Genomic DNA, 27,769 nt, shown 5'->3' with positions numbered 1-27,769 from the left:
ATTCTTTTAAATCATTCTGTGTGGAGGAGACAGACAATTCTCCACAACATACAGAAACGCTGTAGAACACACATACAAAACAGATGTGATATCGCTTTGGGATCTTTAACAGTCAGAACATTCTTTATTAGTATAAATACGATGCAGACACAGCCAAAGAGATTGAACAAATTTGTCTTACTTCAATTATTCAGTGATGACTCTCGATGATTTCCTTCCTGCTTTGTTTAGACTCTACAGGTAAATGTTAAAATAATATTGAAAGATGGTTTAAGCTATAAAAACATAGATTAAAAAGAGATACAGGAAAGAGACATTGGAGACTTGTGGATGGTGTAGGGTGTGTTAGGTTTGCAGCGTTCTGTACATGAACAGTGTGTGCATGGACACGTGGAGATAGATGAATGAATGGCTTTGCTCTCAATAGTACAACTCCTGATCCCACCAACCTGAGAGAGGGAGAGGGAGCAAGAATGAGATTAATGATTTATTGGATGGATGTACAGATGGTGGATAAATGATGAATGGATAGAGGGATGGATGAAGAATGTTGCCTTACTTCCTGGATATCTCCTGACTCCTAATTTCCTGATCTCATCATAGACAAAGATTAGAATACCATATGGAAGGGGAACAAACCACCACTGGACCCTGGAGACAGAGAGATGGATGAAAATAAAATGAAAGAACCGGAAGCTGCAGAATTCAACACCGGTGCCTTTTGAGTTTCTTTAACCGAAAACAGTTTAGACCTTAGCAATCACTGATTGTAGGACAAAAGCATTTATCATTTTAGATGATACTTGATTTTATTTTCATATTCTCAAAAGTTGCAGACATTCAAATTTCTAGATATTTTTTTGTTTTGTTTTTTGTTTTTTTCCGAATGGGTTTGCATTATAAATGGTGCCAGGCTAAAAGAGGCCCTGTGTGTTATTACCTGATAGGCATGAAGTTGAAGATGTTGGGCATTCCAGGGCAGTAACAAAGCAGATTACCCAGGCATAGCTGGAAGACGATGGCAGTTACGAGGACACGGTTCCTACACAAACAGATACACACAGAGAAGTTAACAATACCCATCTTAACACCCGTCTTACTACAGTTCTTTTCTACATGAAATTAACAAAAACAAAATAAGGATAAATAAGAATAACTGGATGCCTCTGCAAACAAATTGATGCAAGCCAAAATTCAAAGCCAAAATCATGTCCAGGAATATTTATGTAGTTAAATACACATGTAATACATCTACAGTTATACAATTATAGAGTTGAGTTATACAGAAAATGGAGTCCTAAGCTCTGGTGGTGTTTGTGATTCATGATGCTTGAGCAAGACACTAAATAGTAGCGCTTTAGAATTTCTCAAAATTGTATCAAAACTGCAATATGGATAAGTGCATTTTCCAAATTGCAAAAGTGGCAATTTTTTGACAAAGGGTTAATGTAGTATTATAAACTTGGAGCAATAGGGATTTTGTAGTCTACAAATCAGATTCTCCAGATGTATAAAAAAAAACAAAACAAAAAAAAAACATGATGGCTTAGTGCAGATCTCAATGCAAAAATGATCACTCCCACTAAAATCACAAATATTGTTACAATCGCAAAATAACGGCAACATGATTTTTTCTTTTACCACATCATGCAGCTCTACTATATAGCTAGGGCTGTTGAGCTTCAATCGGCAGGACCATGTTAGCAATGGGACTGTACTGACCTGAAGAAGCCTTGCTGGAAGGCAGAGAGACGTCGGGTCTTCCTGATCAGCACATCTGCGATCTGACAGATCTCAATACTGACAAAAAACACGGTGTAGCAGGTATACTCCTGGTACAACCTCTGACTGTAGGTCTGCAGCAGACAAGAGGGGATAGGAGAAGAGTTATTTCTATACCGATCAAAAATACAAGCATGCTCTTGGTACATGTGCCTGCTGCAGTTTTAGCCCAGAGAGGAGGAGACAAAGATCATGATAGATGATGACAAACTGCGTCCACACAATGAAAAGGGGGTGCACTATATGGATCTGTGTACAATTGACCATACACACCCATTCCTGTCCATAGCTGTCCTGTAAGTCCTGGAGATGGACATCCTCCCACTGAGAACGAAGCCCAACACACAGAAGTGGATACCAACCCTCCTGGGCCATGGTTGTGAAATAATCTGTAAACCCTGCAAAAGACTGGATGGCTCCTAAAGCCGAGGGGAGAGGGCAAACACAGAGTCAGAGGATTCTGCCCATTTTTAAAGTTGTAGTTTGGAAATTGTTTACCGTTAAGTTAGTAGCAGCAAACATACACAAGGTGGACACTGTTGCACGTGCATAAAGACTCATCATTGGGATAATGTTGACTATGCAGTCACACACACACACACACACACACATGCACACAGCCTCACCTATCTGGAAGTATGAGTAGACAGCCAGAGCTTCATTGACCAGCCTATCACGTCGAGGGTTCCTGGGCTTCAGGTGCATGATATCGCTCTCTGCTTTCTCATAGGCCAGAGAGACAGATGGGAACTGTGGGAGGGGAAGGAATAAAAGAACCATCAGGATATTAATCCACTCTCTGCAGTGGGGAGGAGAGGAAGCTGTTAGGGGAGTAAAGATGATAATGATGAAGATAATTTATTCATACTCCCATTAGATTAGAAACATGGTGATGATGAGGACAATAGGTTGTATGGTAATGTGCGATGAAAAGTGTCATTGTGTGAAATGTAAAAACTCATCACACTCATCTACAATAAAAATGAAAGATGAGTGTAATGATTATGATGCCGACAAATGATAATAATAATGAAGTGACTGGTTTGCTGCTTGATTGCCACTAATTACATAATTACTCACAATGTCAGTAGCCAGTTCGATGAAGAGGATGGTGATGCAGCCCAGAGGAAGAGGCACACTGACGGTGATGTAGATCAGATAGGGTGTCAGCTCTGGGATGTTCTTGGTTAGAGTGTAGGCAATAGATTTCTTGAGGTTGTCAAAGATGAGACGGCCTAAAGACACAGACACACAGACACATACACACACATACAAATAGGGAGTCACTTTGGAAAGGTCTTAGTGTACTCACTTTTGCTACATTTTGGTTACTATGAATTTATACTATGAGTTATTGAATATTTTTGAATTTTAGCTCATGTTGGAGCTGCGTTTTTTTTTTATATGCACTCTAAACTGAACTCTATGTATAGATAACAGATATTTCCTCAGCCTGAGACATAGTGAACTTGGACACAATTCACAAAAAGTGGACACTGTCCCATCTCTGTCTCCGTGTCTCACCCTGCTCCACTCCAGTGACAATAGAAGCAAAGTTATCATCCAGCAGGATCATGTCTGCAGCGTTCTTAGCAGCATCTGACCCAGCGATCCCCATGGCGATGCCGATGTCTGCCTTTTTAAGAGCCGGAGAGTCATTCACACCATCACCTGTCACCGCGACGATAGAGCCCTGGGAGCATTGGGGAGTGGGAGGTGGGATGAAAGAGTAAAACAACGTTTCTCAGGAGCCAAGCTGAAATTGTAGCTTGAAAATACATATTACAACAACAGCACCGCCTCATGACCCCCCATCCCACCCCCAAGGTATTTCTTCTGTGCCCCTATTGCAAGTAATCCTGATTTTCCCCTCTTGTGTAGTGATAATGGTTTTCAAATGTAGGTCAAATTAGGTTTATCAAAAAAAAAAAAAAATTATGATCAGTTTCATAACAGAACTCTTGTCTTTTGAGCAGCTGCATTCTAAATTGGGACAACCATTGTTGTCTGTCTGTGTTTGTGTGTGTGTGTGTGTGTGTGTTGTGTCTATAAAAGACAGATAAAATGACTGAAAAGCTCTCATTCAAATAACCTGAGAAACACAAATATGAAGTGGGCTACCAATGTTTATTAAACACAGTAATCCTGATATTCAAGCTTAGGTTCCGTGTTAACATTGTGTCTGTGTATGTGTGTGTGTGTGTGTGTGTGTGTGTGTGTGTGTGTGTGTATACCAGTCGCTGACAGCTCTCCACAATAATGAGTTTCTGCTGAGGAGATGTTCTGGCAAACACCATCTCAGGATGATTGCGCAGTGCCTCGTCTAACTCGTCACTGGTCATGTCCTTCAGCTGACCGCCGTTGATCACACATGCACGAGCATCCCTGCATACACAGACACACAGACACACACACACACACACACACACACACACACACAAATGGACAGATGTAAGAACCTAATTATGCAGAAACACACATGCACATTGGGCAGGCACACATCCATGAGCACAGGGTTTGCGGTATAACATTTAGGCAACACATCAGAAGAATGTGTACATAATACTGTTCATATGAACACCAGAAACTGATGAACACTGGGACAGCATACTGGACACCCACTTATTACTGGAAATGCCAAACACTGAAGTATAAATGTTTTTATTCCATCTGTGATCTTTCGAATACAAAATCCCACCAATTCATAAAAGAATATAAATAGGTTTCATATCTCACATGGCTTGCATTTCACCTCATGCCAGTTTAAACTTTTCAGGTTATTTATATTATTTATTATTTTAGATGTCATGTTATTCTGGCCTGGGCTTTTTGTACATAATTCTAATTCTAATACATAGCTACTATATATGAGTTAAGCCAATTCCCCAACATATCATGGTACTCTGATGACAACTGTAGAAAATTTCTGTCGCCCAAGTATAAAGCGGGCGTGCAGACAGAAGTGATACGTATACCTTTTGTTGACTTGCTCTACAGGTATGCGTTTCCTTGTGGCAATGTCTTCCACTGTTTCACTACCCTCTGAGATGATACCAACATTGGCTGCTATTGCCTTTGCTGTAATTGGATGGTCTCCAGTCACCATGACAACCTGAGGTGCAAAGATATAAAAAGATTAAAGACCAACAGAGAGACAGACCAACTCATGATATGACATTGCAGGCTGTTGTAAAATTCTTGATGACTGTAAAAATAACCCTGCGGACATCCATCAGGGACCAGAAATCAAGACGAGCCTCACTCATAGCATCATACTTTGTGGATTAACAATTTGTACGCACCCTGATACCAGCAGTACGACATTTCATCACTGCATCAGGTACAGTGGCTCGGGGTGGGTCTATCATGGAGATGAGACCGGCAAAGCACAGTCCCGACGTGGGGAAATTCATGTCATCAGACTCAAAACGGTAGCCACGAGGAAACTCTTTCTCATTGAGATAGAGGTGACAGAAACCTGGGAAGAGAGGAAAGAAGGAAAGAAGGGGGAATGAGAGGGGAAAACATTTTAGATGGGGGTTTCATATCACCAGCTGATCTAGATCTGCAGTGGATAAAAACAATAACTAAGAAGAAATGTATTTGTTTAAATCGATATGGATATGTATTAATCAATTAATTATCAGTTATGCTACATAATTAAATGGCAGAAATCTTTTTGACTATATTGACAAAGGGCTTGAAGATAATTTGCCCAACATGATGAAGCCACATTTAATAAAAAGTGCTGTCTACCCAGCACTCTTTCTCCCAGTCCTCCCAGGTCCATGTAAGCCGTCTGGAAGGCTTCTTTCCACTGTTCGTCCAGAGGAAGCTCCTGGCCTTTGATTAGTATGGTGGAGCAACGCTCTAAGATACGCTCCGGGGCCCCTTTCATCACCAAGAGGTAGCGCAGGTCCAGAGGGTCCTCCAACTCATGGATAGACAGCTAGAGAGAGTGATGAGCAGAGAGAGAGGGAAGATTGAGGGATGAAAGAAAAGGATAAGACATTATGGTGTGCTCTTGTATTCAGAGTGAATCACAATCATTTCGGAAAGGTATATGGTATGGTGATGTTGTGGGACAGAAGAGGTGAGAGAAGGATAGAAAAAAGTTCAGAGGGAGAAAAAAATAGAAGGGACACAAATGAAAGAGGAAGGCCAAAGTTACTTCTACTGTTTAATAACTGTCAGAGTTAAAATAGGGAGAATCAAAATGCACCCTTTTGGTTAGTTTGCTAAGTACTGCTAATCGCCTACATGTCCAGAAGTACCAAAACTTCCTCTTCTCACCTGGAACTTGTTGGTAGAGTTAAAGGGCACTTCCACCACCTTCTTGAAGCGGTTGCGGTAGTCCATGATGTTGCCAATGGTGAGCTCTGTGAACTTCAGCAGAGCCGTCTCTGATGCATCTCCGACCACAATCCTCTGTGTGAGTTGGTGATGATGAGGTAGGCAAGAGAAGAGAGGGACAAATCATTGCATCATTATAAGATAATAAGATAATAATGTGAACTCGACTTCTCTCAAAGGGAAGATATTGCACCCACACCAACTGATCTGTCCATCTAAGGTTCTCCTTGAATTTTAAACACTCAGTATGCTATCACTAAAAGCTTGCTCCAGTTGGATAATTTAAGTATCACTATGTACTTAAAAATGAGTACTGTGTTGACTGTATCAATAATATATAATTCATGTACCTTAGGAATGGGTATTCCCTCTTGATCTGGTTTGAATATCGCTCTGTTACACAGGCCAGCGATCCTTGCCAGAGAGCGCCACGTCTCTGATGACTGGTCAAAGCTCTGACCTGAGGACCACAGAGGGGGACAACAGCGTTATCACAGAGGATGACACACTAGTCCGCCTGTCAAAAACACTTGTCTGCTGAAATTTCAAGTAGCAAGTTTGTTATTTTTAAGGCAAACAGTGCTGTCAGATTTCAACAGCAGATGCTGAGAAAAACGACAAGCCTTATGTATGAATCTATTTACCTGACTGATCCTCTGTGGTATCAGCAGCGTGGATCTGGTTGTCAAACCAAAGGTGAGCAACAGTCATCCTGTTCTGGGTCAGTGTGCCGGTCTTATCAGAGCAGATCACTGAGGTGGAGCCTTGTTGAAAAAGCAGTTAGGTTACATATACTGTACAGATGCAACCACACTGGAATAATTCAAGAATAGCAACAATATTAAGCTAATGTCATCATTCACATGGCATAGAAACAGTAACGTAATGAGGAGGTGGTTATACTGTGATCATATCTCCTTATTTGGATTATAATCCAGTTAATAAGGGGGTATAAACTAAGTGTCCAGAAAACAAGCTTGAGTGTATTGACGGATTGGTGTCATGTTATTTTCTTAAGCCCAGCCCAGATGTGATGACAAGACACATCTATGTTCTATCACATATAGTCCGAGAACCTCAAGTAAACACGAAAATACAGTGCAGTTCTGTCTAGGCTAATTCTATCTGCCACATCTCTTCTTCATTCTTCACACAATCATCTAGTCCAAAGTGATTAGCAGAAATAAAAGTCATTTTGTTATAAAGTACACTTGCACGCTCATCATACCATGGAGAACATAAAGTGATTTTAAGTTTTTCTTCACATAGCAGATTCTGTCTTCTGGTGTTCTATTAATATGCTAATATTACTGTATATTATAACATTATTTTTTGTGCTGGGGAAATGCATTATCTTCATAGTGGACACAGCTGAGCCACATTTTCACTAACCGAGTGTCTCCACAGCCTCCAAGTTCTTCACAACACAGTTCTTACTGGCTAGTCGTTTAGCAGTCAGAGACAGACACACCTACAACAGAGATACACACACACACACTGGTTGATAGAGACATGAAGTTTGGCAGAGAGCAGTGTTAAATTTGTCTACATGGCTTTACACTGTGAATATTAGTAGGAACTTCTTAACTTTACTCAGGGATGCACCAACGCAATTTTGTTGTATGCTGTCCTCAGTAGCAAAATGACAATAAAGCTTCTTATGTCTTACGTCTTAGTAAAGATAAAAATTTTGAGAACCACTTATGACACAGTAACTCACAGTAACTGTAGCAAGCAGCCCCTCTGGCACATACGCCACCACGATGGCCATGAAGAAGATCATAGCTTCCAGGAAGGCATATCCGATAAACATGGCGACCACAAAGAAGGTGAAGCCGAAAAAGATTGCCAAGCCGGCAATGATGTCAACGAAATGTTCGATTTCAATGGCGATGGGTGTCTTCTCATTGCCGACTCCACTAGCCAAACTGGCAATCCGGCCAATGATGGTACGGTCACCTGTGTTAATAATCATACCTGTAGCTACACCTGGAATATGATTAGGGAGAGGAGAAGGAGAAAGAAGAGAAGAGAAGACAAGTCAGTGTCTTTGCTGTGTGGTATCCCGAGGGTTCATATGGCTTTATGTATAGGTACTGCATACTGCACCTTCCAGACAGGTGGTGGAAAAGAAAGCAATGTTTCTGGTCTCCAGTGGATTCTCATGAGTACATTCTGGACTCCTGGTCTGTGGCTCAGACTCTCCTGTCAGAGATGAGTTGTCAACCTAACACAAAAAACACAGTTAGAAAAATTATTAGAAAATCTATGTGCTAAAGCGGGGATAGGTGAGGAAGCATCTGTCAAACACAAAACTTCCAAAACCACTGGTCGAATGTTGTCAAAATGTAAAAGGATTTGCGTTTTAGCAAGGTTCTTGTGCTCAGAGTTACTCTGAACTAGCCTGATGTGAGGCGTTATGATTAAAGTGCACCATTTGTTCGGGACAGTATGTTTCATTTGCTTTAACAATAGCATTTCCCTCTTCCCTCTTATGTGTGTGTGCTCTACCTTGCAACCTTGAGCAGTGATGATGCGTATGTCAGCAGGGACTCTGTCTCCTCCTTTGATCTCCACCAGATCCCCCACCACCAACTGGTTAGCGTTGATCTGATTCTTCTGGCCATCACGGATTACAAGTGCTTGCTATGTTGAGTGTGTGTGTGTGTTTGGGGGGTGTGAGGGGGGCCCATGGAGAGAGAGAGCATAAGATTGGCAAAAAACAAAGAAAGAGAGGGGAAAGAATGACTAAAATAACTGTCTTGAGGTAAACTGAAAATGATAAATGATTTTGAAAATGCCTGCTGTCTCTTAAAGTCTTGAAGTTGACTAGTCAACAATATATCTCATTTATCAGACACAGAAAGAGCATGAACACATTGTTTACCACAGATTACCTGCAAAGTGAGTAACAGGTTCATGTTACATTTCCTGTAAATTTATTATTTATTGTACTTCAACAAGGCTTAATAAGAAGTCTGGTCTTAGTCCAGAAAATGCTTAACTCCAATCATGTGCTCACGTCACTGCCTCTCTCTCTTCCCATTGGCTCAAGTCATATCCAGCTCACCTGCGGCACCAAGTTCTTGAAGCTGGCGATGATGTTAGTACTCTTGAACTCTTGGTAGTAACCAAAGCAACCAGTTACCACAACAACAGCAATTAGGGTGATGGCAAGGTACAGCTGGAGGACAGAGAAGAGACATTACAGTGAAACTTCTGCCCCATTTGTCCTTTTGCAACTGCCTGTCTCTATTCCTTCCAGCTTAAACAAATCCAAGTAAGCTATAAGTGCTTCCCATCTCCTCCATCTTTCTCCACAGCATCCTACATAATAAAGAAAAAATACCCTAAAATTGTCTTTGAAAAAACAAGAAAACAGAGGCCTAAGCAATAGAAATGCTATATAACTCACATCGTCAAAGCTGGCGAAGTTTCCTCTTGCAAGTTCAATTCCGAAGGCGATGAAGCAGATGACAGCAGCGACCCACATCAGACACTGCAGGCCTCCGGCCAGCTGCCTGGCAAACTTCACATACTCTGGAGTTCCTTTAGGAGGCTTCAGTTCATTGGCCCCATCTCTCTCCAAAACCTGATGAGCGAAGGTGGTGGTCAGACCCTGTGGATAAAGAGAGGAACAAACAGGTGAATGACGTGATTACAGCTTGACAGAACTATTTAGAGTTGGGACCTTCACTGTCTTGGACCTACTGGACACAGGAAGAGGAGAAAGATAGGGAGAGTTGAATGAAATGATGCATAAGAGAAAGAGAAATTAAATTAAAGTAGAAAGCACTCAGTCGAGCACATACTGCTGCCAACACTATGCAACTATGAAGATATGTCAGCTCCACATATTATAATATTCATCAAAAGTCAATTACAGCAACAACCCTTTCGGCCAATCAATGTTATTAAGAGTTAATTAAGTGTTAATTAAGAGGTTCGTCTTTGCCATGCGACCATCCTTTCCACAAACTTTTACATAAATCGGTCATAATATTTAGAGGTATCCTGCTAATAAACAAACAAACAAACAAACAAACGGAATGGGGCAATAACACAACTTGGAATGAACAAAGAAAGAAAGAAAGAAAGAAAGAAAGAAAGAAAGAAAGAAAGAAAGAAAGAAAGAAAGAAAGGAGTTACCTTGGTGATACTAGTGTTGTATCTCATTTCCAGCTCTTCTATTGTAATCTCGTGGTCGTCCTGCAGGAGGAGGCAGAGAGCGCTGTAGGTTCAGGATGGATTTAGAGGGCACATTTGCATGTATCAAGGTGAACTCCTTCATATTTGCTTGATCAAACAACCAAGTAGACACACAGGCATGCCGGTTTCCTCATGCCCTGACCACTATGTCAACATACAGAACATAGTTAATGCTTCTGTACTATATAAACACATGTATCCATTATTTACGCATTCATATGTTATTACAGCGCAGGCATATCAAATATGGTAAAGCTAGGTACATGTTAGAGGATGTTAATAATAGACAGTGGCTTCAAGTTTGTGTTTTGCTTTCCGTTTTAAAGTCATATATTAGCATGTTACACGTGTTGTAGCAAGCACAAAACTCTACATATTTAAATGATTGGCTGACTGATGGAGAGATGGGCTGCGAGCTCTAGACGATATATGCTTCGTCACTCGCAACATCCATGTTTGTCTCTGTCCCTCACGTAAATTTTTTCTCGAACAGTATCTTAGTCTCTTCTTACAATGTCCATCTCCTTCTTCATGCCCTCCAGCTTCTCCTTCTTCTTCATCTTCTTGGTCTTCTTCACCTTCCCATCCATCTCTCCATCCATCTCGAACATGTTGTAGGCGTCCTAAAGGCAGACAGGCCGACAAGCAAAACAGGCAAAGAGACAGACAGACATACAGTCAGTCAGGAAGTATATGTTTATGTAAAATAAAAACTGATATCTTGGAGTACATTCTACAGATGCCAGCCAAACAAAACAAAACAAATGCATTAAGTAACTTAAAATAAATAAATAAATAAATAAAAATATATGTTAAATATATAATATTAATAGTCTTACAGGCACCAAAATAGGAAGTGAAACCAAACTGAAGTGATGAAGGTTAGTCCAATGTGAACATCAGGTTTAGTGAACAGCTGAAATATTTCATATAGGCTGCTATTCATCAGTGATACCTAGAATTCATATAAGCTGATGAAATATTGTTTGATATCTTTGAATTACAAAACTAAAAAACATGAACTCACATGCATCTAGAGCAGAGAGGCAATTAGGGGTAAGAGATCTGGATACAAGGTCAGACCTGAGAGTGGTATCAACCTCGATTACTGGAGCTTTGCTTCTTCGTCTCGTTATGAAAATAAATGTTGGTGAACCTTTTCGTATTTTAATGATGATATTTGCGGACTTACAATAAGGACTTGCTAAATGTTTATTTTTGTTTTTTACTGGGGGAAAAAAACAAGAAAAATGACCTCCTGTACCCAAAATCAGCTTCACACACACACACTGCTTAACCTTTAAACAGGCAGCAGCAACAAACTTTCATACACAATCTCTACTTTTGTGGCAGTTACTTTGCTGGATTTCCTACCTTTTTACTCATGGCTGCTGGTGTGATTGGGGACGCCTCTCCTAAATCAATGGAGGTCCAGACCACTCGATCCTTCTTCGCCCCCGAAATCTTGGCTATCACTTAGGTCCAGTCCCAAACACACACAGACACACACTGTGTTTCTCCCCCACACACAATGACCAGAAACAGGAACACGTTTCTGGAAAAAGTTTATATACCCTGACCCCCCCGTTTGTGTGTGCATGCGTACAAATACCCATGGAGATGCAAACACACACACATTAAAACACACATTTCAATACTCCACCCTCTGTAAAATGGCACCTCCAGTAGCAACAATGTCACCCCTAGCCAGGTCACCCATGTCACCCACACACTCCTATCAGAACCTATGCTTTGGCCGCTCTGTCTCTGGTATCTCTTATCTCCCCTCCGCACGTTTCTGTTCCTGATAAACTGATTGGAGTAAAGAGTGGAGGAACAGTGAAGGTTAAAACAGACCAATGTCACTCTCAGCTGGCTGACTGACATTGGGCTACATGAACACACACCTCAGAGCCGCCCAGCACCAACACTCTCTCCGACTGAGCGGTTCATCTGGTCCAATTGGGGTTGAGTGCCCTGCTAAAGGGCACATTAGCAGTGGTATTACCACCTTTCCTGTTTTCACACCCACCCAAAACCGTTTTGCTCATCTGAGGATTGAAAACGTCTTGATCACGACCAAGCACCTCTTAACTTCAGGCCACTGCTGCTACATCAATGTGTGGCGATGTACAAATGGACTTCTCGGAAAGCAAAACCAAAGGACAGATTCCCAGAACCAGTGCCATTTCTTGTTTTGACTTTAGCCTTGAAAAAAGAACAAAAATCTTATATATTTTTAACTTACTTAAGAAGCCTAAGAAAGAAAGATTCTTAAAAAAAAAAAATAGAATACAGCCATTTACCTGTCATAAAATTCCTAGAGAAGTCAAGCCATTAATTTTATACATCCAAACAAATTTTAGAGATATAAGTTATAGTTCAATGTCTTCAAATATTTCCCTACAAGTAATATTAAAAAATACTTTTATTTTGAAGCTTTACTTCACTCAGGCCAATGTCTCATGTCTAAAGTAGGAAAAGTAGGACAATTAAAGAGGTTCACAAGAAATGAGACTGTTACTTGGAAAATGCTTTTAAGAACATCTTAAAAATCCTTCTTATGTCATTTCTTGAGATTTATCAAGAGTATGTTCGTGAATGCAGCCTCAGGGTCCTTTTTTTTAATCAAATTCATAGCCCAGGTGCTGTACAACCAGGCCAAACACGCACACCGCCTGCACAGCCAAACACAGAGGAGGGGAGAGATGTCAGGGAAACAACTGCCTACAGCTGGAGCTCATCAGCAGCTGCACCTGCTATCACTCACAGCCCCTCGGTGTAGAGGAAACAAAGCCGTCACCAGAGGAATGTCAACATAGCCTGAGTTTGTCTTCTCTTCCTGCAGGCTGGCTGCTGGTCTGCCCGCACGGCCGCACACTCCCTCTGCCCTCCACCTGAATCCACCTTGAAACTTTCCCAACACCAAACCTCCCCAAAACCGATTTTATGTGTTATTCCTGTGATTTTTAAGAACTCAAATTTGAATTCTACAAAAGCAGCATGACAAAAAGAGAAAAATTGGCACCTGCCTAGAAAATATAATTGTGTTTGCTCTTGTGTGATGTTAATAGGCCTCAAGTGAAACAGCACTTCCAAACAATCCACAAATGGATTCGCTTTGGAAGTTTGATTTTGGCAGAAGTGCACCACCAGTTGAGAAACATGTCTTCTTTTAATTAACTTGTCAAAGGTTTTACAGCGTGGCTCTCAATCCTGGGCTATGAGTACAACACTCCTGCTGGTTTCCATTCTAGCTGTTTAATGAGGGAATGGTGTCCACCTGAGATGCATGGGGAACGCAATTAACTACCTGGTTGGATTAAAAAACAGCAGGGCAGCAGTTCTCCAGAACCACTGTTAGAAGAATTAAACATAGCCTTCAGCTCTGCCTTCGTCAGTGGGACACAGAGCGCTCTGGAATTATTTTGTAATTAACTGTGTGCACCGTGCTTCCCCAGTGTAAAATAGTCCCTGATTAGGTGGCTGAACAGAAAGCCAGCTGGGCTCTGGGTGCTCAGGACTGAAGCACTGACCTGCATGAAAGGAGGCAGCAGATTAGCAGTATGAGGAGGAGGAGGAGACACAAGACTGAAGGGACCAAAGGGAAAGAGAAGCAAAATAATGATGAGGATGCTTGCCTGTTATCTGCTAATTTTTCAATGAACTTACTAATTAATATATGTAACTAATTAAGTAACCTTAATGACTGATTTAATTGCCCCAAAGTAGTTACTTAATTTGTTTCTCCACCGCTCACCCTCTCCGCTTCAATAATTACTTGAAACCAAAACTGAAATGAGTTAGCATGTTTATTGTTTAGCCTCTTAATGAAACAAAAGTCTATCGTTTGTTTGGTTTATGATCAAGGACAGGACTGTTCAGTGAAAGGCTCTCTGGGTCAGTGCTACCCGGCGCTGCGACAGGCTTTTTCAAACATGCGTCAGCAGCCCTCGTAACGTGATATCAAGAGCCTTTGAAAGAAGGACAATTACATTAGTAGTGGTTGAGGAGGTAGGTGCACGGTAGCTGATAGGTTACAATACTGTGACTCTATCTAATGTAAGTAAATGTTAATAATACTGCTAACAAATAGATATACCTCATCTTTCAGTGCACTCTAGAATAGATGAATACAATTTCAGTTATCCAGTAAGAGCAATATCCCAATTGATCTTAAAAGTTTATCATCTAAGTTCACTCTTAGATGAGTGAACAGGTCACTCTGTCCCCTCCTGCTCACACTCAGACTCTGTTGCATGCTGGGTAAATAAAGGCCAGGTGAGATAAGCAGTGCTAAATAGAGTCACTCACTCCAGTGCTGCGCACCGCTGAGTGACAGTGGCTCTGTGATCAAAGCGTCAATGTTATCAGTCCAATTTTATCAGCTCTAACGGCACACTGCTGCGAGGAGAGAGAGCAGCCATGCAGGAGGGAAAGAGAGGAAAGAGGATGGGGTAACAAAAGAGTGAGAGTCAGGGACAGCGATAGGGACACACACACACACACACACACACACACACACACACGCACTCCTCATCATGAGCTACATAGCTGAAACTGGTAATTGCTTTCTTAGCTGAGGTTCTCCAGTTTTCCTCTGTGTCAGTGATGGAGAGGCAAACATCTGGATCTTTGCCAGTTTGATAGCATCAGCTGGATGGACAAAAAGAGGAAATATGGGTTAGTGTAGAATTTAAGATACGATTTAATAAAAAGAAAATTTCCATCAACAATTCATAAGTTAGTTAATCAACAAGTAACAATAAAACTATAAAATCTGGGTTTCAAGCACATATGATTCTACTTAACAATATATGGCAGTGATCTGCACTGAATCAAGGAGACACAGAAACGATGCAGAGTATGAATAAAATACTGAACACTGTAAGAGACACCAAAAGTCCAGTTTTATGCGTAACATTGAAACTTTTGTCAACTTCTGGTTTAAACTAAGGAGCCTCAGAGCTACCAGTCCTGAGATCTAGTTTGTCAGACTCTTGATTAATACTGCAGGGATGATACGTGGTTTATATTTAAAAAAGTGATTTTCCAAGATTTATAAGTAAAAGGACAGTGATGTCAGGGACGGCCAGCCAACTTTCTTATAAATCAGTGGTGTGTCACAAAATCACCACTGGTAATTATTCTCAAGGCACTATGGCAAATGACATCAAATTTTTTCAAAGCATATATTTACAAATTGTAATGGTAAAAAAGCATGTGTGCAATAATTTGGCCTGACTTGAACGCTCTGGGGTGGAAGAGAGATGATACAAGATTTTCTGGAAACATTAGCATCATTTTTCAAAAACATAAATAACCATTTTTCAAAAACATAAATAACCATTACCCAACCCAAATTGATGGGTTCTGTGCGAGGACACTATTCCTCACGTTTCCACAGTATGACACACGTTTTAGCCCACACGGCTGTATCATTGTTTGTCCACTAGATGGCACTATATGAATGACTTACTTTGGGAGCATGGCTCTCAAAAGGTGGAATGGATTGAGTTGAGCTGGGGGAGGCAAATACTACAAGCTTTATCAGTCCTATAACCTCACATTGATAGAAAAACACTGATTAAGTTTCAGTCTCAATTTTATGAGTACTAGCCATCTGGAGGCCTCTCTGGAAGTTATTAATGAGAAATCTGCTTTGCACAAAGTTAGACTCAAAGTAGCATGTATTATAGCACTCAAAGAAGGCTTTTTTTTTTTTTTTTTAAATCAGGAAACGCAATAAGACAAGCAGTAGGTTATACTTACTTTCTAAAAACACCATAATGACATTTGCAATTTACTTTGGCGTCTCCAATTAAATTAACAAACATGCTGCTATATGAGCTGTCAATCAGGGGGCATTACAGGTCTCCTTTAATCCTCTAATCCTGGCACTTTGACTTTCAGGTTCCAATTAAGGCTGTCCCTCTGACCTTCAGGCCAGCGGCTCCCGGGAGAGACTGCAGGGGCCTTTGATCTGAGGGCTGCCCTCATGCCCCTTTTCCACCAAAGCGGATTGTAATATAATTTTTACTGACCACTGGCCCTGTGCCTGATCCCAGCACCAGACCCCACTGTGTTTCCAGACAATATTCATGTAAAATTGTAGTGGGCACTATCACAGTGGACACACTTCATCTTACAATAAAGTAGGATTTTCCTTTACATTCATTGTATTCATTGTTTAATTTTTACTCATTCATAACGGCCGTTTTTTTTTTTTTTTGTTGTTGTTGTTTTTTCCCCAGTCTTACCAAAATTAGACAGTATTTCTTGAGGGGTGTTTGCAGCTGCTCAAAATCTCACCATAAAGTAGGATTTTCGTTTATTTTCGTATTTTATTTATTTATTTATTTAGCAGTATTAATATGTTGGCATATAGAGTAACCTAGAACATGACATAACGACTGTCTTATTTTTTATTATATTTTTTTTAATCCTGAGAAGTTGGGCTTCTTGAGGAGTGTTTCTCTCTTCCAACCTGATGCTGGTCCTTCAGCGGGTTTTCTTTGTTGTTGTTGTTGTTTTGTTTTGTTTTGTTTTTCCTCTGTATTTTCGTCGCTCCGTCGGCTTGACCGGCCAAAGGCAGCGCTGCCGCCTGTGCCGGTGACTATCTGCAAAAAGATACAGAAACAGCTGGTTTCGTCTCCACAGAGACACCCGGGATACTTCATGAGAGCGCTCGTTACCTCAGCGACAGGTTTAATGGTGAATGACAGTTTGAGCATGAATTTTCTTGCAAACCGCAAACTACCTCGCCTCTCCTGCGGCTCACGTGGTACGGCAGCCTCCATACGTAACCACGCGACGTCATTTTCTCGCGACTGTCGCTGACAGCCAGCTCCATGTGAATGTCGGTGTGTGGCTTTCATCAAGTTATCTAATTTACTAAGGTAAGCCATTGCTGCGGGTGATTTCAGGTGGCGGTTTGGTCTCCTCCTGCACACCTGTACACGCCAGGTGCGTGATATCAGAGGTGGGAAGAAGCGCCTGGCCGTCAGCAGCGGCTCTTCCCCTCCTCGGCAAGGTCAGGAATTACGTGATAGCAAAAACATACAGTGTGGCTGCAGCTCGGTCTGTCGCTGTGGTAGAGTCAACACAGTCTCAGATATTATACATATATATTGTATGTTGGTGTGTGTCGACTCCTTCCCTGTGCTCATGTTCCTTGGGAGAAGCTGTAACTTGTTGTACGAGCTGGCTAGTCGCTGTTTAAGGCTGCGGCAGGCGAAAATATATTTGTGGACAGTAACAAATCATTCTGAACAATTAGCAGCTGGCCTGGTATCTCTCTATGGAATGGCTGTGTTTATCATGGTCATTTCATTCCAGGAGTGTAAATATTCTTTGCCTGAAATGCTCCCCCTTGTCTCTCCTGCCCCTCAGGTTTGATGTGGGATGGTGTCTCCGGCTGCTGACTTGTGAGAATCTTGTTCTCTGGACCCCGCCCTCCTACCTGCTCCTCAGATTGTCTGGCTAACCCGATGGCCAGCCGCATATTGAGTAGATATGCCCGTCTTCTCTCCAGGGCGTCCTGCCAGGCTGCGGTGGTCCGCCTGCCTCCCCCCGTGGCCGGGCCTGCAGAGGTACAGAGGGCTCAGGCCTGGCCTCGGGTATCAAGAAGGCTTCTGTGTGAGGGTAGGACTGTTGCCATAGAGACCAACTCTCTGCCCATGCCTGCACGCACCAAACTGGATGAGCTCCTGGACAAGGCGGAGACTCCAGAGGACGTTCTGCTGGCCTGGGCGGAGCAGGGTGGAAATGGCAATCATGCTGCAATTTCCATAGTGAAAATGGCCAAATTGATGCAGAGGGCAAAGGGCAGTTTTATGATAAACAAACCAGATCTGATGATTGATCCGAGGCTGCACGACATGATGGACACCATAATTGGGCAGGTAAGGATGCCAAGGGCAGAGAAAGGATGGCACACTGATTGTGTAAGATGAATCCTTTTAATGTGATTGTGTTTCCTGTTTTGCACTAAAGATATATCTGCTAATTGATGTGTACATTTAATCTCAGGTTTCCTCAGTGTGGAATGGCACTCTAGTCTCTCTCCTGCGAGCGCTCTCTATTCTGAAAGTGCCCGCCACCACCGCAGTGCTCAGCTCGGTGCAGACTGAGGTCCTGTGGCGAGTCCGCAGGCTCACCTACAGGCACCTGTCCTACCTGGTGGACTGGGGTGCAGGGAGGAAAGGGCAGCAGGAAGTGGCAATCATGAATGCTGCGTTGAAACAGCTAGAGCTGCGTTGGACTGAAATCTCAGATGCTAAAACTGTCAGTGTACTGATATCCAAAGGAGAACACATGCCACCAACTTTGATGGACAGACTAGAAGACAAGGTAGAGTTACTGCTTAGTATATGTTAACACATAATATATTAATCCAGTCTTTATGCCCCCATTAAACAGTTTTTTTCCCCAAATGTACATCTATAACTGAGGAAGAGTAAAGAGAATATTTACTGCTGATGTAAAAGTTCGTACTATTTGTAAGTAACCCCACAAGTTGCGTGAAACTCTGAATCAGACATTTTTTCCAATAGCAGACAGAATAATTTCTCTGTCATTGCTGATTGAGCAGTGTAAATATGAACATTAACATGAACTTTTTCATCAGCTAAATCTTTTTTTTTTTTTTTTTTTTTTTTAAGCATAAAATCAAGCCCAGGCTTATTCAGTAGTCAGTGGCTGTAAGCACAGTTTGTCCAGTGTCACCAAACAAAGTTTCCCCTCTGCTCTCCTCTGTCAGGCGTTGGAGCTGGCCGAGGGCTTTTCAGCCGAAGAGATCAGGAAGGTGTGTGTGTCTGTGGCCACTCAGAGCCGCAGGTCTGTCCCATTGCTCAGAGCTCTGTCCTATCATCTGCTCCAGAAACCCTCATCAGACCTCACCACTCCGCTGCTGCTGGACATGGCCTACGCATATGGTAATGAAACACTGTTGTAACCTGTCCCCATCACTGATAAGTAAGGCATGTACACCCTGAATGTACGAGGCACGAGAGATACCTTCCTAATATGGAATTGCTCCATATTTTGCACTATTTGTGTTAGTTAGTTGTCTTGAATCCTTATTTGGCTTGTTTTACTCTGCCTCTTGCATTTTTTGGCATGTATAGTTTTATTTTTTATTATTATTATTAATAGGAGTGGATGATCTATTCCCCCATTATATATTTTTGGCCTTTAGTCAGACAGTTGGAAAAGAGCAAAGGCAACAAACAGGGATTCTGTGAGGTTTCAGACTTGGGCCACTGGGAAAAGGCTGGGGATTTAACCACATTCTCTGGGCACTTGATTTAGGTGAATTGAATATGGATAATCTAGCTTTCATGTTTTTAATGGAAATAGTATTCATTTTTTCTTTTCTTTTCTTTTCTGTTCTTTTCTTTTTCTTTTTTTTTTTTTTATTCTTGTCTTGGTGTGGTACCCCAAATAAACATGCAAACAGCATGAGATTAAACATGCCCAAGCCCAGACAATGGAGCACTACACCTGGAGAGTGAAATTAGACAGCAGAGTTATAAATTCAAACCAACATTTATGTTAACATGTCAGTTGCCTATAGTGTGTATTCTTTTTTTTGTTGGTTTCCACTACAAAATCAAAGGGCTCGTCACTGCCTGTTGGAGCTCTGGTACCATAGTGGATCTTAAAAAACATGACATTACAGACTGGCTGCTCTTCAGCTTACCAGCACAACTATTCTTTATCTAGTATTTTTCAGTGTTCTTTTATTATGAATCTCTGTATAAATATAATTTCAGTAAGCCTTACCTTGGTAAACCTGAACATTAAATTATTTATGTCAAGCACACATTTATAAAAAGTGGAATTAGCACAAGAAAACAAATTAGTTTTTATGCATTTATGTACTGAGAGGGTTTTGTTTTTGCCTCATTCTGTCTGTTGACCTTTTAGCACAATATCTCACCCACATGGTGTTATGATAATATGCTAAAATGCATGAAAGTGCCTGTTTAGGGTGCTGTCATAAAAAGGAGTGCATTTCCGGACATGAGGCAAGTTGATAACAGAAGAAATTACCAGTATATAATGAAATAAATAAAATCCAACATGTGGAACTGGCATATTTTGACCGTTAGCACTGACAGATTTATGTGCCATGATCTTCCTTATTGAATATGAATATTGCACATCTATACAGGCCTAGTAATAATTTGTCTGAAATCCTTAATTTCCCCCCCTGCATATAAATCTTATATGCTTATAAATCTGCCACAAAGTCATTATCAGTATCTGCCCAGTAACATAATGGATCTCTGTGATTTTGTCTTCTTTTCCCACAGGGAAGTTGAGTTTCCACCACTCTCAGGTGTTTCAGCGGATAGCATCAGAATTGTTACCCAGAGTACCTGAGCTCAGTGCTGCTGACGTCACTCGATGTGCTAAATCACTGGGCTTCCTCAAGTGGCTTCACATCCCGCTCTTTGAGGCCTTTTCAGAGGTCAGTCACACACCGAGGACCAGTTCAGTGATCCATTTTGATCCAGTTCATGTTGAGCAGTGTGTCTCATTTTCATTCACAAATCATTTAGCCTAATTTTGTCATTCATTTTTCCTCTTGCTCTTTGTCTCTTGGTATCTCTCTCTCTCTCTCTCTCTCTCTCTCTCTCTCTCTCTCTCTCTCTCTCTCTCTCTCTCTCTCTCTCTCTCTCTCTCTCTTTCTGTGTGTGTGTGTGTCTTTCTCTCCAGCACTACATAACAAACAGTGAGAAGTACAGTGCTCTTCAGCTTTGTAATCTGCTCATGACATTTGCCAGATTGGGCTTCCAGCCGAGCAAAGGAGACATGTTCTATAGCAAGGTAACCTTTATGGTTTTCTTTGATTGCACACAATTGCATCTCCTCGCTGACTTAAATCCGTCATTGTGAGGCTTCCCTTATTCTACAGCTTGACTTTGACATTTGAACAATTTCTCCTTCAGTAAATCTACGTGATATTTTGTGTGCAGGTTCACACTGTGCTGGAAGACTCTCTCTGGGGTCTGGAGCCTTTCCTGCAGACAGATGTGGTATGGTCTTTGTGTGTATTACAGCAGGCCAAGCCCCGCTACCTCACAGCCCTCACACAGCACGAACATGTCACCAAACTCTCAGGTAAGCACACACAGCCTCAATAATGACATTCTATTCCCAAATTTCATTTAATAAATACACACCTGCATTACACACACACACACACACACAATCACAATCTTGCTGTCTCAGGCGATTAGTTGAATATCACCAATATAAGTGGTCCTGGGCAATCTTGGAGAAATGTGAAAAAAAAAATAGTTTGCACACTAGAGCTGGCTCCCATAGCTTTTTGTTGTTGCCACCACATGTGACTTTTCAGGCACAAGCCCTTCCTCAGCCATAAGGACATGACAGATCATGTGATTACACAGAATAAACAAAGACAAAAGACAGACATGTGCACAAAGCTTGCCAAATGTGAAAACATTTCTCACAAACAAAGTAGTAATTCACAAACAAATCTATACAACATAATATAGTACGTACTGAGTGTCTGAACATCCCATAACTAAAAACATCAAATTAGTGAACCGTCATATTGTTGCGGCATATTGAGACAATAACCGACAAGTATATGCAAATTTGTACAGTAGATTTGAGCTAAGCCAACAGGTATAAATGTAAAAATAGGGCCCAGATGAACCAGAGCAGCCTTATCTGCTGTAAATCTGACAATTTTTCAGTAATATATAGACATGAGAGCCAGGAGCGTTATTAACTGACTAATAGGTTGACCTGTTATGTCTTGTCAAGATGCTGTTTTGTTGTTTTGTGCCCTTGTGTTTTATTTAGTTGCATACTGTTTGGCATGATTTTGTTTTGTCAGTAAATGTTGATTAATTAGATCTGGGCAGGCTTGTTCTCTATAAAATCTTTTGAGACATCAGTATGATGAAGTGCCGTACAAAAACACTTCATCACAAAAGCAAAAAAAGTGATGCAGGCAGTAGTCCTGAATATGAATGAGCACACCTGTGAGTGCATCACCAAGGGCCAGAAAATCCACTATCATCATTATGCATGACACTAGCAGACATCAAGCATCTGCTAGTCTTCTCATGGCATATAAAACCATTGTAGCACATTTCCAAAATGACAAGAAAATACAAAATGACAGCTTACATTGCAACCCTGTACAGGACTCGATGTCCGGGATATACAACTATTTAACTCCTTGGAACTTAAATTCCTTATACTGTTACAGACTACACTCCAGCAGCAGTCCATATTGCCTACAGTGACATTATGGTCTAAATTGGCCTCAGTAGTTTGGCCCTGTGTCTTATTTTGTAATGATGCCACATTACAATTCTATGTTACCATTAGGGCTGGACAATAAGCTGCTTATAACACTTCATAAATACAAAAAAACACAAACATATAGCATCGCATAAAGCAATTCAGAGTTTATGTTAAATGATTAAAAGGTGGGTTTGTGTATTTAGGCTATAGAACAAGGTGTCAGGATTTGAACACAGTCCTCTTTCCCCAGCTAGTCTCTCAGGTCGATCTGCCAGTGCCAAAACACCACTCTGGCTCACAAGGTGGCAGTGCAGGACCAACTGGTCTCTGTTTGTGCAGGCACAGTAATCCCATTTCCTCACAGATGTGATTCATACTCTTGAGTGATACGATCTAGTGGTGGTTTTTGGGATGCATCTGTGCTAATACATCGGCGGCACTTTCTCTCTCTCTCTTTGTCCTCCTGTCTCTCTTTCGGTCTGGCAGAAGGCAGTCCAGCTCGAGTGGAGAACTATCGATTGAAGCTCCTCCACATTGCAGCCACTCTTCACTTAGAGCATCCCGGCTCCTCAGAGACTGCAGCCCCTCCGTCCTCTCTAACTAAACCTTCTCCCCTAGCCAGCAGCTCCCCCCTCTCGTTGTTGCAGAGCAGTCTAAGGGAGGCACTACAGAGTCTGGTGGGTGGGAGGACAGAGGCCCTTCGCACTGGAGTCAACACCGTGTATGGATATACTCTTGGTAAGAGGCCAAGATAGCAAATATTAGAATCTGACTGATATTATCAGACAATATTGGCTCATCAGAGATATATTATTATCAACATATGTGAGCTTGATATTTAAAAAAAAAAGGCAGTACATGTTGCAATAACACGTTGTCGAGATAATTCAAAAAATGGTATTATCATTTAAACAGTTTGTTCAGCAGATTCCATTATTTACAATATGGTGTGTACATTTTGTCGGCAGAGTATCGCAGCTGAGCAGATGGTAGTGCAGATTGTGTTAAGACATTTATTGTTCACCTGTGAAATACCAAGCCTGGAGTATGTACATTTATTTCAACGTGATCACCAAATTGGAGGATACCTTGCTGCAAATGTTATAATGAATTTTAATATATAAAAATATCAGCCAGCTATATCATGATGGGATTTTTTTTTATTCACAAATATATATATATATATATATATATATATATACATATACATACATATATACAGTACAGGCCAAAAGTTTGGACACACCTTCTCATTCAATGTGTTTTCTTTATTTTCATGACTATTTACATTGTAGATTCTCACTGAAGGAATCAAAACTATGAATGAACACATGTGGAGTTATGTACTGTAACAAAAAATGGTGAAATAATCAAAAACATGTTTTATATTCTAGTTTCTTCAAAATGGCCACCCTTTGCTCTGATTACTGCTTTGCACACTCTGGGCATTCTCTCCATGAGCTTCAAGAGGTAGTCACCTGAAATGGTTTTCCAACAGTCTTGAAGGAGTTCCCAGAGGTGTTTAGCACTTGTTGGCCCCTTTGCCTTCACTCTGCGGTCCAGCTCACCCCAAACCATCTCGATTGGGTTCAGGTCCGGTGACTGTGGAGGCCAGGTCATCTGCCGCAGCACTCCATCACTCTCCTTCTTGGTCAAATAGCCCTTACACAGCCTGGAGGTGTGTTTGGGGTCATTGTCCTGTGACTCGGATGAACTTGTCCTCAGAAGCAGAGGTGACTCTTGGTCTTCCTTTCCTGGGTCGGTCCTCATGTGTGCCAGTTTCGTTGTAGCGCTTGATGGTTTTTGCGACTCCACTTGGGGACACAATTAAAGTTTTTGCAATTTTCCGGACTGACTGACCTTCATTTCTTAAAGTAATGATGGCCACTCGTTTTTCTTTAGTTAGCTGATTGGTTCTTGCCATAATATGAATTTTAACAGTTGTCCAATAGGGCTGTCGGCTGTGTAGTAACCTGACTTCTGCACAACACAACTGATGGTCCCAACGCCATTGATAAAGCAAGAAATTCCACTAATTAACCCTGATAAGGCACACCTGTGAAGTGAAAACCATTTCAGGTGACTACCTCTTGAAGCTTATCAAGAGAATGCCAAGAGTGTGCAAAGCAGTAATCAGAGCAAAGGGTGGCTATTTTGAAGAAACTAGAATATAAAACATGTTTTCAGTTATTTCACCTTTTTTTGTTAAGTACATAACTCCACATGTGTTCATTCATAGTTTTGATTCCTTCAGTGAGAATCTACAATGTAAATAGTCATGAAAATAAAGAAAACGCATTGAATGAGAAGGTGTGTCTAAACTTTTGGCCTGTACTATATATATATATATATATGTATATATATATATATATATCTCAGCATCAGCCCAGAAAATCCAATATGGGTCGGGCTTTTACAAGTACTTCCATATCAACTTGCCATTCACATTCACTCACTTAATTTATTCTATTACTGCACAGACATTACATGTACAGACCTGAATACAGAGGCATGACCTGATAATCCTATCATTTCCACACTAAAAGTCTTTTTTTTTTTTTTTTTGGAACTCTATCATTTTACATGAAGGAGCATTCTGTTGTTTTATTCAGTCAGAGGGCTTTTTTAATGGTTTTGACATGCCCTTTTCTAATCAGATGGTGAGGTGGTGGTGGACTCTGACAACAAGCCAATTGACATGTCGATGCTGAAAGCCCCTCATCTACCTGACGGGGGAGGAGGTCAGGCTTTACCCGTAGGAGCACAGCAGTGAGTCAGAGGAGAGCGATGTGGGCCTGGGTTGTTACAGATAGATTTCAACTTTCCTTGTTTTAAAGGTTGCATCTGTTTCTCTGTTGCCCTAGCTTGTCTAAAGCCGTTTCTCTATCCGCTACATCTGTTTTCAGGCTAGCCTTCTTAGCTTGGGATTTTCCCAACTTTGGCTCAAAGAGTAAAGACCTCCTGGGACGGTTTGCCATGATGAAGCGGCATCTTCAGCTGGCTGGCTTCCTCACAGTGGAGGTATGGAGACGCCGGAGATAGAACTGACAGGGGGGGAAGGAGAAAAAAGAGAGCGCATTTGAGACAAAGTGAAATCTGAAGTGGGTGAAAGACGAAACAGTGGTTGTTTGTTCTTTAGATCAATTTTTTATCATAAACACGCTCACAAAAGATACATGAAAAACTAGGGTTTGTTTGCTTTTAAGTCAAAGACTACACTAGACAAGCAATGATGCAATTCCAGGCCAAGTGGAAAGTGACTGATATTTGACTGAACAGAGGCAGAGAAGCAGTGCTGCTGCTGCTGTGTAGCTCAGACTGTGCAACCAGAGGGACCTAGTACTGGAGTAGAGCTTGGTGCCAGGTAGGTCCCCCTGCAGTCTCTGGTATAAATAGAGCTGTCAGCCAGCAGCGACAGCTCTGTCTCATCTAGGCCAATCCAAGCTCTCCTTCTCATCTAGGACAATCTCCTTAGCCAATGGCAGCATCCCTTTTCTTTCAGGGTTACAGTGTTGCAGCTAAGTAAACTGGGCCACTAAATCTACCTGAGAGTGATGAGCAGCATCATATCCTCTGTTTAATCGCCTAAATATGTGACAACATGACAGATTGTGTTTGCTGATCATTAGTCATAAGCTCTTTACTCTCACTTCTCTAAACATAACCCTTTTGTTTTTTCCCAGGTGCCATATTATGAGTGGCTGGAGCTGAAGTCAGACCGGCAGAAACTGGCATACCTTAAGGATAAAATGGGGAAGGCTGTGGCAGAGGACATGGCCAAGTGAACTGAGTGCACGGAGCAAAATTGCAGGCTCAGCTGAATTGGAGGTATCCCAACCAAATGGGACCACAGGGGACACGCGCATAACACCCACATACACACTCAGAAATGAGCAGTGTTGCAGTACAGGCTCACTCCAACTTTGTCAGGAAAAAAAAAAAATTATACATTTTCACTCTGGTTCCCTTGACAACGTGTGGGGCTTTCCCTGTTGCCATGGCGATGATGATCGAGAGTTCTGGAGCTGGAGAGAGAGTGAGACAAAAATACAGAAATCAACTAACAGCGAGTCCTTCAGTAGAGAGATGTGATCAAAGGTGCCGTGTCCCCGAGTGACACTCAGACCTTGGAGAGAAGCGCTGGGTGTTTCTGCAGAATTAATAGCATGAATATTGTGCTTTATATCACCATGTGAATAGATTAAAATAACTTAATTATCGCCATGAAGGTTGTGAAGTCATCTTGTGGTGGATTAAATTGTTTTATTGCAATATTGGTCTGTGTGTTCTTCTTTCACAGATTGGATTTACTGCATATGTGTACTAGGGCGCAGGAAGGGGGTTGCAGGTTGGGGGAACTTGTGTGTTGTTGATACTGTATGTTTGAGAATATTTCAGGTGTGTACAGTTTAGGGTCTGTTGCAGTAGGGTTATGCTGTAGTATTCAGTCAGAGGATGCTTGATTTCACATCGAACAGCCAATGGATACACTGTTCTATTACTCTGACATGCTGGGGTGCTGAATGTGCATCAATACTATCAGTGAACATTGATAGTGTCAGCATAGTGTTTTGTATTGGAGTGAGTCAATACTAACAGAAGACATCTGTTGCGTCGCTCCCAAGCAGCTGACACCTTCAATAATGTTGCACCTCTCTGGCCACATCCTATCATTTATGCCATGACAGGTATTTTTCCATCATCTGTAAATTGCAAAACAGCTGTGACATCACTGTTTGGGCATGATCAGAAGGGCAACATGCCTGAAAGTTTCAGCCACTACAGAGCAGTACAGCAGAGGTTTTGTGCCTTAGGTGGTGTAGTGTTGAATCACTCTTGGATGAGCAACTTTCTCATCACTTTGCTAATAAAATGACTGCTGGTTTCATATGGTGTGCCTTTTTCCGATATTTATGTTATTTGGTCATTGTCAGTGGCAATCGCAGTGTAATCACAAATGTGCAGACTTAATTACGTCAGAAGCTTTTTGTGTATGCAGGCACTTGTGTGCATTTCTGTATTTGCTCATACAACAGCAAGACAACAGCAAGAATGAAATTTACAGGTTAACACTTTGCAGACCTGAGGAGCAGTAGCAGCAGCATCACTGTGACAGGCAGGGGGAGGTGCT

At 41.5% G+C, this 27,769-nt stretch overlaps 2 protein-coding genes across 4 annotated transcripts; one reads left to right on the top strand and one right to left on the bottom strand.

Annotated features, from left to right (window-relative positions):
* Positions 1-91: 91 nt before the first annotated feature.
* Positions 92-17,289, bottom strand: LOC115373550 (potassium-transporting ATPase alpha chain 1). 2 transcript variants are annotated; one of them, XM_030072016.1, is made up of 26 exons: positions 17,105-17,289; positions 16,832-16,964; positions 11,719-15,000; positions 10,857-10,967; positions 10,285-10,344; positions 9,551-9,754; positions 9,206-9,319; positions 8,647-8,781; positions 8,245-8,362; positions 7,856-8,124; positions 7,528-7,606; positions 6,780-6,899; positions 6,486-6,595; positions 6,076-6,210; positions 5,539-5,731; positions 5,085-5,260; positions 4,758-4,894; positions 4,017-4,167; positions 3,307-3,475; positions 2,863-3,017; positions 2,409-2,532; positions 2,056-2,201; positions 1,723-1,856; positions 941-1,042; positions 560-651; positions 92-449 (listed from the first exon to the last, which is right to left on the bottom strand). In XM_030072016.1, the coding sequence occupies exons 3-26, from the start codon at positions 11,728-11,730 to the stop codon at positions 421-423; spliced, it is 3,075 nt and encodes a 1,024-aa protein (XP_029927876.1). In that variant the 5' UTR covers positions 11,731-15,000; positions 16,832-16,964; positions 17,105-17,289; the 3' UTR covers positions 92-420. The 2 variants fall into 2 exon arrangements, with proteins under 2 accessions (XP_029927876.1, XP_029927877.1); XM_030072017.1 differs by lacking the exon at positions 17,105-17,289 and adding an exon at positions 17,040-17,057.
* On the top strand, positions 17,120-26,910 carry tbrg4 (transforming growth factor beta regulator 4). 2 transcript variants are annotated; one of them, XM_030072019.1, is made up of 11 exons: positions 17,120-17,243; positions 17,737-18,248; positions 18,376-18,696; positions 19,106-19,280; positions 20,664-20,821; positions 21,070-21,180; positions 21,330-21,474; positions 23,125-23,376; positions 25,296-25,407; positions 25,545-25,659; positions 26,322-26,910. In XM_030072019.1, exons 2-11 carry the CDS (start codon positions 17,835-17,837, stop codon positions 26,421-26,423), a joined length of 1,905 nt encoding a protein of 634 aa, XP_029927879.1. In that variant the 5' UTR covers positions 17,120-17,243; positions 17,737-17,834; the 3' UTR covers positions 26,424-26,910. The 2 variants fall into 2 exon arrangements, with proteins under 2 accessions (XP_029927879.1, XP_029927878.1); XM_030072018.1 differs by lacking the exon at positions 17,120-17,243 and adding an exon at positions 17,246-17,377 and having other exon boundaries at positions 26,322-26,458.
* Positions 26,911-27,769: the final 859 nt, after the last annotated feature.

This window comes from Myripristis murdjan, chromosome 16 (assembly GCF_902150065.1).
Source record: "Myripristis murdjan chromosome 16, fMyrMur1.1, whole genome shotgun sequence".
Taxonomy (NCBI): domain Eukaryota; kingdom Metazoa; phylum Chordata; class Actinopteri; order Holocentriformes; family Holocentridae; genus Myripristis; species Myripristis murdjan.
This window is presented reverse-complemented; position numbering and strand designations above follow the sequence as displayed.